At 37.5% G+C, this 12,170-nt stretch overlaps 1 protein-coding gene across 42 annotated transcripts in view; it reads right to left on the bottom strand.

The window, feature by feature from the left end:
• Window positions 1–10,420, bottom strand: part of LOC125321263 (ABI family member 3 binding protein) — a 140,839-nt gene extending 130,419 nt beyond the window's left edge. For 36 of the 42 annotated variants that reach the window (XM_048293820.1, XM_048293841.1, XM_048293834.1 and 33 more), the window contains exon 1: window positions 10,224–10,420. In XM_048293820.1, coding sequence (XP_048149777.1) covers window positions 10,224–10,302 — 79 coding nt within the window. In that variant the 5' untranslated portion in view covers window positions 10,303–10,420. The remainder of the gene's footprint in view (window positions 1–10,223) is intronic. The other 6 variants (XM_048293859.1, XM_048293862.1, XM_048293863.1 and 3 more) reach the window with 1 other exon arrangement.
• Between the last annotated feature and the right edge of the window lie 1,750 nt (window positions 10,421–12,170).

Below are 12,170 nucleotides of genomic sequence, written 5' to 3'. Positions count from 1 at the left end.
TAAAATAATATGCAAAAAGATGGAAATGGAATGGGATTCTCCTTTTTCTAAGTCACAACGGTTTTCCACTTCCAGCATTGCAACCCTCATATGACCACAGAAAATATCTGTGTTCTCTGCTCAAAATAACACCCAAGATATACAGGACTTCAAATACAGCAGGGATTAATAGCTCTGAATGGGCACTTGGCAAAGGTGCTTGCAATATTCTGTGTTAACTTTGGAATAAATTCCCCACTTTTTAGAGGCAAACAGATGATAAAGCAATTAAATATCTGAAGCACACATAAGAATTCTTAGGCGGTGTTGTATATAAAATGCTAAACTCAGAAAGAGTAAGAAAACTTCGTCAGTTAACAAAAGCAGTACTGAAATATGAAATTCTATTGAACTATGACAACTATGATTTGGACTTGTCAGTGTAGTCAAGTCTGTCAACAAAGCTTTTAGCCAGTTACTTCCCTTCAGTTTAGAAAGCTGTAGACACAAACAAACAAACAAAATGTAAATTTTTAAAAATTGCCCTATGTTTCCAAAAGAGCAGTCAAAATAAAGTGGTTTCACTTATGTTCCTGGTGTCCAAACTGAACGTTCTCACACATGTCTATGACACTTGCTGGATACAGCCCAGTCCTATAAGGATTGATTCCAACTGCACATAGTTTTTCCAGCTGGAAAATGTATCTCATCTCGCACCATTAGATGAGACAGATCTCAAGACTGATGACCTGGCTTCTTACTACTACTCTAAAAAAAACCCCAACAAAAACCCCAACAGATCAAGAAAAATCAGAGGTGATCCTTTTTATCTTCTTCTATATTGTTCCACATTCTGAATTTTCAGAGATCAAAGGAAAGATTCTACAGTTCAAACACATCTGGAGAAAGAAGCAATGAATTGCCAGTACATCTTTAATTTTAAAAAGTACTAATAAATACTTCATAAGTTTAGAATGTATTATTGAATTCCTAAATTTAACAGAAATTCTTCTTCAGCACTATGAACACATTGCAAAGCACAGGCATTTTTAACTTGTCTTAAGAAAACTGAAATATGAAGGAAATGGTTCTAAATCAGTGGATTACAGAAAATAATGGACACCAAGCCTAGTAAGTATACAACACGTAAGATAAAAGCTATGCCTATGATTAAGTGAGTACTAATATAAGACAAATACTTATTTTTGCTACTGAAGGTGTTTCATCTTTTCTTCCACATATTTCCCTTCCCACCCAGGATATGGCACAGAGTTTATGTTCTCTGACTATATTTCCAAATTCTTTCTCTGTTGCATCACCTGCTCTATTTTCACCATGTTGCCTTTTATCTACAGAGATGAAAGAAGGCTGTAGGAAGTAATCTCTGTTTCCAACCCATCTTTTTATGTCTATACTTACTTTTTTTAATAAATTCTCCAGCCAATGTTTCATTGAAAAATGCCAATAAAGAATGCTATTGGCTACACAAAAGGAAGGCTTATGAAAATTTTGGGGTGGAATGGGGGCACATACCTCTAGGGGCACGAAACCATTAGCTAAGCAATCTTTGTAGGCCTGACTTTGCATTTTACTTGTACTTCTCTCAGGCATGTATCCAAATGCTCATGGAGAATTTATGGTATGTAGGAAGCTATGTCTCTCTCATTACTGATCTTTTAACCCAGTGTGCAGTAGATTACAATAATTCCCAAGGAATGCTCTCTGATTTAAGAGAGTATTAAGCACATAAATAATGCTTCGCGACTTTGGAGTTTTCAAATGAGATGGTTGTCCCTGCGCCAGGATTTTTGACAACTGACAAGTGTTTTAATACTACAAAAACAAATTACTGGAAAATAATCTAGAAGGGACAGGTCATGGAAAAAATTGTTCACAAATACCTGAAATTTCAACAGGGCATAAATGAGATTATCTATTCCCTACATGTGGTGGAATATCTGTAATTGTTCTACATCCTTAATACTATGAGCAACCTCACATTGCCTTCAAATAAGTATAATAATAGCACATGATGTCCCTTGCTAATTGCTGTAAGTATTTCTGAGCGGAAAGGGAGCACAATAAACATCTGTTACATTACTGAGAAACTGCTTTCTAAGAATTCATAGCTGTACATTAACAACATACTAATGCTTTTATCAACTGCTATTTGACCCTGCTACTAAAATTGTGAGAGTACAGGGGACTGCTGAAAGTGTAAAAGATTAAAACAAATAATTTTTGACCCAAAGCATTTACCAAAAATGAGCAAGGTCCCACTCTGCCCTTGTGTGTGCACATCCATGCCTCAGTGTACTAGAGAGTCTATGTGAAATCACACTCATGACTTTATTACCTGTGCGCAAGTTAAGTATAGATTTTCCATTGGAGCAAAAATCCCCAAATCTGCCAACAAGTCAAAAGAAATTCTTCAGCTAAAAATAATTGCATAATTAGTATTTTAATACTTTGAAAAAAAATCTTACTTATGTTTATACAGACCTGATTAACAAAGGACATAAATTAACTTCTACTCCATAATACCAAGTCACATCAGATGTGTCAGCTGCTAAGGTGCACTGAATAACCAACACAAGCAAAAAGACATTTCTATTAGAATTGCCAGTTTTTGTGTTCCTCATAACTAAACCAAAGAGCAGGAAGGAATGCTGAAGAGATGCAGTATTGGTGCTTGTCAGATCATAGCTAAAAGCTGGTGCTCATCTGTAAGGTGGCAAATGATGAGCTGCCACTGTGGAGCAATTTCATAGTCATGTTCACACAATAAATAGCTGTTAATAAGCTTTTTGACAAAAGAAGGAGACCTATTGATTCAAGCTGAACATGAAACCCCACCACTTTTACCTGAGTTAGCTCTTCATCAAACTAAGACAATTCATGCTTCTTAAGCCTGACTGCAGCCATTTTCCTGACTGTGAAACAAGCTGCACACTGTGCTATAAATAAAAACTCTGCCCTGCCATTTAATCCAACTACTTCAGTGTTCGTGTGAGCCACAGAATGGAACTCTGCCAAAATGTTCAGGTCAGAATGTAGAGTTTTCTTTCTATTGTTTGTATCCCAAAGCTCAAGTTCTTACCAACTTTCAGGCTATTGCACCCATGCCTTAATTTTCAGCAAGTGTTTGTGCATATTACGCAGACACACTGAGGTTTCAAAAGAAAAGTGGTAAGCGATAAGGTCTGAAAGTCTTGTAATTTTCCCAGTGTGTATTTTTCTTGTTCATGTATAGGCTTGAACTGTGGTAATGAGGTAATCTAAATTGCCAGAAAATGTGTTAACTTCGAAGTCAGAAAATGATCTTCTGGGACAATTCAAGCATACTTATTTGTATTTTTGAACCGACCACAGTTTTACACATTCTAAAATTACTCCAGACTTTTACATCATAAAAAGAAAAATTAAAGTGAATAATTAATATAAAGCAGATATTGCAAGCAGCTGACAAAAGAAGAAAAGTCTTTTCCAAATGTGAGTTTAAAAATAATGTTATCCCACATACACTCTCAGCCTTTTAAAATTGGCCAGGTTCCCAAAGTATTAATTATGTAAACTCATATCAAGCACTCTGTGGCCATTTATAGATTCATAAACTAATGCCACAACTGCAGGTGATTGGAAAGAATCTTTTCCCACTCCATTGAATTGTGCTTTTCCTGAGCAGATTTCAAGAATAATGCAAAACCTTAGAACTATATAAAATGCTGAAATAGCCGTACCAAAAAATTCCCTCATACTCTGAGAATCTATTTTGCCATCAACTCTTCAGCTTGAGAAAGAGTATAGAACTACAATTTCTTTTTAAGTACATACAGTGATATTCTAGTGTTAGCACACCATATACACACACAAACTAAATAAAAATCAAATCACATGCAGAGGTTTAGGCACTTCATTAAGCTGGGTTTTATCAAAGTAGATTTATTCACATGGAGCCCTCATGCCTGATAACATACTTGTTCAAGGTAAACAGGATTTATATAAGAGCCAAGGCTACAATTAGCCTAAGAAAAATTGTGGATTCACTTGCCTCATTTATTTTTCTTCCAGAAGATGCTCTAAATAATACTAAATTATTGCAAAGTGATGGACCTCAGCAACAATTCTAAAGCATTTTAGAGAACACAGGTTATATTTTGTCTACCAACCTCTGAACAAGTGCAATAAACACTCTCCTCCAGACTGGGAGAAAAGTAGTTTTCCTCTCAAAAAAAAGCATTCCCTACCTCCCTGCTTTTAGGTCTAGAATCCTCAAAGCTAGTGCCTCAACTTTTTACCAGCATTTTATTCAGCAGTTCTGCAGCAGTGAAGACTCTGTGTTGATATTCTGAATGCAACCATCCTTCTGTAACCTTGCCTGGATATCTGCACACTATGATGACATAACTTTGGTTAAGCAGTGAGTGTAAAAACATTCAATTCTGGTGACCATAACTACAATCACAACTTCATGAACAGTAGAAACTCACTTGGTGGTTCAAAACTTGATCTGTTTTTTCTTCAGCTTGATATGACACACACCGGTTTGCTCAAGTGGGGAGGTTTAGAGTTGATGTAGGCAGAGTAAAATGGCACATGATAGTTATGTTTTGAAGCATGGCTGTACTGGAAAAGATGGCCCAGGCCTTGCCCATAGAAAGGTTTCATTCATGATGCTGCCAGTAGTCATCTTCATGACCACCATTCTCCCAGCACAATAAGACAAATACATATCTCACGAAGCAAACTTGTATTATACACGTTGTCCTGTATTGTAGAAAAAACAATTTTTAACTTAGAGTGTTTGAACTAAGGCCTGTCAGGCAAGTCTGAGTAGCATCTGGCCTGTTTCCAGCTGCCCTTTTCCACTTGGGAAGGTACTGCAGGCTGGGCTGTTTTACTAATGGCACCTATTTTAGGCTGCAGCCTGGCCAGAACACGAATACCTGCTTCTGTTCTCACCAAGATTCACCATGCCAGTGAGTAGGACTCCAATCATCTCCTGTGAAAGGCAATAGTCAAGAACGCTCCCCAGCAACAAATTTATCTTGCTCACAAACAATTTCAAGTCTGCACTTGAATTTCCCCAAGGAAAATAAATCCACTTGGAGCTGCATGAACAATTCTGACTATGGCAGGTCACTGCTAGCCATTTTTTCCCCCTAGAGAAGACAGAGGATTTCGTTCCCACATGCAGTGTGTAGTGCATACCAGGTGAGTCCAAAGAAGCCTCAAACCCAATGTTCATTATTCACTGTATCATCATTCAACAGATACACAGACTATACTATCCATATACAGTAGGTCTGGACCCAGAGCAGCAGCAGGATTTAGCCTTTAGCTCTCCCCTCAAGTGAGTTATGGAGCTTGTCTTTCTGGAACACCTAGATCCAAAGATTATATGCAGGAGAGCTGGAAAATAATGTTCAAAAAGTGATACTTGGGAACACTAAAATTAAAATGAAGAGGTGGAAGGTTATATAGATTACCCAGCAGTGAGATCATTTTGGAGGCCTTCACATGCAATGGAATTTAATTCTGGCAGAATCCACCCATATGTATCATCACAATGTTGCACCACTGACTGTGCCAGTATAAAAATGGAATTCTGGTATTGCAGATTATCTTTGAACTTGGAAGCCTGACACTCAGTACCGGGTTTTGATATGTTTATGTGCAAGCCTAGGACACAACTCTCTGCGTGATAAGATAACTGATTAAATGAACTGCTATAATTGTTACATTCTTACAGGCTGTTTTCATTTTCGGTAAGAATGACCCAAATTTGCCATGACATATCCAGAGACTGAAAACCCTTGTCACTCTATTACACCAGATGAAGGATCCCTTTTAAATTTCTTGTTGGACTTGTCATTTATGTGCCATTAAACATAAGAAAAAACCCCAAATTAATTTCACACTTCTTTTTCCAGACAAAACAAAAAATGAAGTTAAATAATTTAGTTCAAACTGGCCCTTCTTCATAAGAATGTTTTTTAAAGGTTAATGCATTGTGCATTTTGAAAAATAGTTCCCAGAAAGATGTTTTGTAAACCATGGGGAGAGTAACATATAAACCACATGTCATTTCAGTCCTTTTGTGATATTTTGATATGCCAGCTTCACTGCATGTTCAAAAACCCACAGCTTCCAGGAGAATTTCCCCTGTCTTACAATTTTTGTCCTGCCATCCTACAGCTACTAAAGGGGTGCTTCTGGGAGGAGGGGAGAGGGCAGCACAAAAGTTTAAGGTTTGGCTGTTGCAATATAATAACTGTGACACATTGAAATAACTCTACATTGTTTTAACTGTTTGACACTAGTAAATGAAAACACATGCTGAGTTTATCCTCTGCTTAGTAAGACATATTACACAACATGGCGTAGCCAGCAAACTTAGCTATGAATAAAATTAGCCTATTCCTTTCACAAATATCAAAGTTTGGGAGTCTACTGTAAATACAGCATTTACTCTCGAAGGGATGTCAGTTATAATTACCTTAAGGTACAAATATTAGCCAGTAGCTATCTACAGTATCAGACCAAACATATTGTAGTTCCAAACAAAGTAAAAAATCCTCAGTGTAAAACAACTGTTTTTCCCACTTTTCCCCACAACTTACAACTGTAGATACACAGAAGTTTTGGATCTGGTTTTCCCTATAGGACTCTGTAAATCAGGCTTTTTCACATGGTCCCCTAAGAAATGTCAAGTCCATATACTTTTTCCCTAAGAAGACAGCAACCAGGGGAAAGCCGAATTAAGGTTTCCTGAGCCCTTCCTGGACAGCAGAGTAGGACAGGCCTGAGTATTGGAAAGTAGAACAAAGATGGACCTGAATTCCACTGTACCTGATGACTAATTCAAATAGCAGGAAAACCACAGTGGTCAGAAACATGTCAAAAAATCCCGTGAAAACAAACCAGAAAAACACTCAGATTCCTCGTTTAAGTAACTTCATAAAACTGCATTTTTATAAGGAGGGATCGACCCCAAATTCTTCTCATCTCTAACAAAGTAAAACAGAACATAAAGATAGACAAAAGCTACTGAAAGCAGAGATTGTAGTGAAAATCCACATTTCCATGCACATCTGTGCTGTAACTGGAAAGTCAAGTGACAAAATCAAAACATGAAATACTGTTTCACCAAACACTAAAAACTTGTTCCACAACTGTTGCCCTCAACATTTGTATCAGCTCCAACTGGAAAGATGCCAGTGAAACACGGTTTACAAGGCAGTACAATCTTGTGGATTATGTCCTGTACCTTGTTTATTCTGGATTCTGTGGCTTTGTTTTCTCATCTCTGTCTCAGACCCAGGATGCTCTGCTTACCAACTCATTCTCTAAAGACAAGACTTTTGGTCTGTACTTAATTCCTGTCTAGAGAGACGACACTGCATTCTTTAAGAATGGAACTTTTCTGTTTCACAGAACCATAAAAATTAGACAGAGTATGACAAGTTATAACTCTGGCACCTATGCCTTGCAACTGTTTCCACCCATTAATAAAGTTGAACTGAAGAATTACATATGTTGGATGGCACTGACATAATGGCATAACGGGAGAGACAAAAATAAATGGAAAATTTCTAATTTAGAGGCTAGACAAACAGAGAGCAGCTGAAATACTGGACGAAATATCATCCCTAATTGTACCATCATCTCCCACTCTGCTGTTCTGTGGTCCCTCACATAATATTCAAAGGCAGTGACTGCAGAATTTTCTTAGCAGCTGATCTGCCAGATGAAACACATACATAATTGTAAAAAAACCACTGCCTTCATACTAAAACACAATACTCACCAGCCTTCCCTTCCCAATTATATTTTCTTTACTCGTTATTATTATTATTCCTCCAACAATGCCTTAATCTTTGAAGTCAAAATAATGAAAGAAAGAATTCGCTAATAAAGAACACTCTTTTGAGAACAGCAATAATATTTTCTTTTTCATCCTAGTAGAACACACACTTGTGGAGGTGAAAGTACAAAAATATATGTGAAAAGGGAGCAATTTGTGTTCCAGCCTCCTGACAAGCACATTTGCACACAGTGTCTCAAACAGCTCTGGAAGTCACTGTACTGGATCTGTTCCTTTGCAGCTGCAGGAGGCAAGATGTTCCTTCCACCTTGTACCACTGAAAGGAAATCCCAGTCCATGAGACATGGGGTCAGTGTGTTTCACCTCTGGGAGAGAAGATCTGAGCACTAGAATTGCAAAGTGCTGGTAAGAAGGGCAAGATTTCCTCTGATAACCTGTTGCCACAAGTACCTGCACCACCAGAAAGCAAGTTTGGCTAGATTGCCCTCCTTCAAGCTATGGACTTGATTCCTCTGTTCCCCGGAGAGCAAGAGTGACTCTGAAGCCTCATACCTCGTGACTTAAAGAGCACAGAAATTCACTGGAATTTAAGCTTGCATAGCAAGGCAGAATAGCCCTCTTAAAAGAATATTACCACTACATATCTTCATTTTTAAAACACTTTAAGATTCACATATACTCTTTGGTTATGAAGAAAGTCTGTACTCCCTATCAAACAAGACAATGTTGTAGAAGAAAATCATTTGAGCATTTCCAGATAGCAGCTAAGTACTAATACACTTGCTTTTTCAACGCAGTTCTTTGTAAATAGTAAGTGGAGAGGCAGCTACAAACAAAAGAATTAGACTGATGTTTCCACACTGCAATGGGAAAAACTTAAAAATGCTATTTCACTGAAAAGAAATGAAGTTTCCACCTGCAGCTTTATGCACTCAGCAAACAGAACTTCACTTCTGCAATGTTATTTTAGGACAGAAAAAAAAACGCATGCCAGAGTTAATCTTGCAGTGGATTAGAAGCTTTGTCTGAATTTCACAGTTAGCATAAATTTAGAGCCACTATTCTACAGTAGTGAGCAGAAAGTCCAGTGAAACCACATTAAAAAGACAAGCACTGGAACAGTTCCTTCCCTCAAAGTAGGCAATACATACAAGATTCCTCTTTGGTCAACATAATCCTCTCTTAAGTCCTTTTTTGACAAAACTAAAGTGTTAGAGTTAGCTTGACTTGAACTGCATATCTGTTACTTGCTGACTACATATTGTTCCACTATTACCAGTATGCAGAAAACTCCACACTGGCTCCAGAAGATGAGATCAAAAGAAAGATACTTTCAAAAGAATATCATCACAGGGAAGAAAGAAAAATAACAAAATCCTGGGAAAAAAAGTCTCTTAAGGAGGGGTGAGGGGTGAAAAATCATCTCGACTCCCCAAAATACCTTTAGGTTCCCCTTCTATGGAACAGAATTTCCTAGGAAGCCCTCAAAGTGCTTATTTCTTAATAAACATTTTCATAACTGAATCACAGCTTCCACTAAATGTCAGTGGCTGCAGGAGACTGCAGATGTAAAACGCATTACAAAGCACAGTGGACTCAAGCAAGCACTTCCACAAAGTGAGAGCAATACGTGCAGTACAGAAACAGTTGTGAAATTGCTGCTTTAATGCCAAGGCACTACGAAGTGTTTTACCATCCAGATAGAGAAATACTCTTTTAATTTTATGCTATGACTGTTCTTCCTGCAGTCAGCAATAAAATACTAATAAAATGCCAATGTTATGTGTGTCATATTACCAAGGAGGAGAAGAGATCACTGCCAGCTTTGCAAATCTACTGTACTTCCAGACTCTGGGAGAAAGAAATAGTTAAAAACATATTCACACAACTTTGGAGGGGCTTTTCTTCTTGTATAAATTTTAATCAATCATAGTTCTCTCCCTCAAAATGCATGCAACCTGACCCACAGTAGTCAAGTCCTACTGAATTGTTAAGGATGCATAAAAAGGGAAAGTATACAAGTTCTTTCAAAGACAGAACTGAAACCTTCCACCAGCAACACGGGGTGCTTCTAAGTCACATTGTCTTTAAGATATTAAACCATAGACCTGCACACTGCTGTCCGAATCACTATAAAATCATTAAATACAGTAACTTTGTTGCACAGTACTTCTCACTAGAGTCACAAGATACCATGAAAACTTCTGAGGTTATTTTATTCAAGAGCTTTAAGGTTGCTGTTCTACCTGGACTTTGCCCTTTTCACTGACCTTCTTTCATCTTTAATCCTTCTTACCTTTAATCATTCCTAACATGTTGAAAGCAAATTTCCATAACAAAACACAGGCATTAAAAATCCCAAAGCCCCACAACAAAAAAACAAACAAACCCCCAGAAAGTTGTCATAGCTACTTGCCTCTTGGCAATTTCTGAGCATTTCCCAGGTTTAGTGCAATATATCCACAGAAAAGAAGACAGACAAATCTTGACATCATGGTCACAAACCCAACCTCGCACTGGGAATGGCTCTGACAGGTATCACCCAAAAGTACCGCAGCTGCATTTAAGTGAACCGTTCTGTCTGTGACAAGAGGCAGCAACACTTTGACACAAGCTTAGTTTACACAGTGGGAGGAGACAGGATGACATCATTCACTCCCACTGCAAAACGAGAATTAGCATAAAAAAAAATATTATCAGGCTCCCCCTAGTATAATCTTCTGGGGTTTGTTACAAGGTCTTTTCCACCACTAAGGGTAAAACATTACCATTTTATTACTTACATTTCATGAAAATAAAATCATGAATATCAAACTTTCTATTAACTGAAAACTGATCTGAGAGACATTTTCACTGTTTTATCCAAGAAAGCTGGACTTAAACTGCAAAAACAGCATTTGCAGTACTCAGAGAACTGTTTGCTATATTGACCTCAATATTTCTGCAATCTCAACATTTTTCTTAAGGTTAATTCAGGCTACTTGTGGCTTTCATCCAGGCAAAATAAATACTAGTTTAATTTGACATGACGTTATAAACAGGCATTGTAAATATTTATTCAGCAAAAGAACTGGACTTGAAAAATCTAAATGTCATTTTTTCACTTGTATCTAGTGTTGGCAATTTAAAAATACTTCATAATTTTCCCTTTCACAAATGTCTGGTGAGTCAATGGGTACAAAGCACACTGAAAGTAATAAAGCAATGCATCTCACTCCAGGCTGATTTTCTTACCAGCTACACAACTTTAAATAGAAAAGAAGTTCCATTTTTCCATTAAAAGCTGTTGCATTCCATGTTTACAATGAGCCAAGTAAGCACAGCATTTGGTCCCACTCACAAGTGAGAAGATGGGAAGGAAAGGGTGAAGGAGAAAAAGAGGAAGCAATAACAAAGAATTTAGTCTCAGTATCTGGAAAAGTTTCCAAAGAGATTAAATCTATTCAACTAAGTAGTGATATCTCTCTCTCTCTCCTCCTAGAAATAAAAACCCCAAAACCAAACAAGGAAAAACCCAACAAACAAAGAAAAGCCAAAACAGTCCCCTTGGGAAAAAAAACCAAACAGAAGAAGTCTAACCAAAACCAAACCCAAAAGAACTATCAACAACCAAACCTAAACATATGTCTTGCTTACAATTGTGAAGTTCTTCAGTATGCTTAGTCTGCTCCCACTCCCCACCTTACTGACCTGACACTGTTCTACTTCCATTGTGTTTATAAGCAGGGAAAATCACAGCACTCCTACCTGGGCTAGAAACAAAGTAGTTCAAAATAAAAAGGCAATGTCTTGAAACATACAGGAGCATTTCTTAAAGATCAGATTAATCATGTATTTTAAAAAGACCCTGCGTACACCATAATTCAGGAAGAACTTCACAAGAGAAGCCATCAATATTGGTCCTAGAGACAAACTTGAGGAATTTCAAGCTCTTCTAATCAATATGGACAGCACACAGCTACAGCAAAACCAGCTGTACAATTGGAATGTGTTCCAGACTCATCACACCATCTGAATTCCAACATAAGGAAACTTTTTTTGTTATTCACTAACTCAAATCTGGGAATAGCAACTTGAAAGTCAATACTATAGACAGACCCTCAAAAATCCCTAAACACTATTACCGCAAGGATCTTTGGGAGGATTCAGATCTTTAATACGGACACCCTGAACAGGTAAATAAGACAAGTACAATTTGAATGAGATGAAAAGATGTTTGAAAGGCCATACACTTGGATGGGGGTCTCACAAAACACCGCACTAAAAGAGTGGCAAATGACAGAGAGATGGATACAGAGAGCAGACGTGCCATTCTTACTGTTTTTTAAGTTGAAATACTATTTTCAAAAATGCTCCAGAAACC

Source organism: Corvus hawaiiensis, chromosome 2, assembly GCF_020740725.1.
Source record: "Corvus hawaiiensis isolate bCorHaw1 chromosome 2, bCorHaw1.pri.cur, whole genome shotgun sequence".
Taxonomy (NCBI): domain Eukaryota; kingdom Metazoa; phylum Chordata; class Aves; order Passeriformes; family Corvidae; genus Corvus; species Corvus hawaiiensis.
This window is presented reverse-complemented; position numbering and strand designations above follow the sequence as displayed.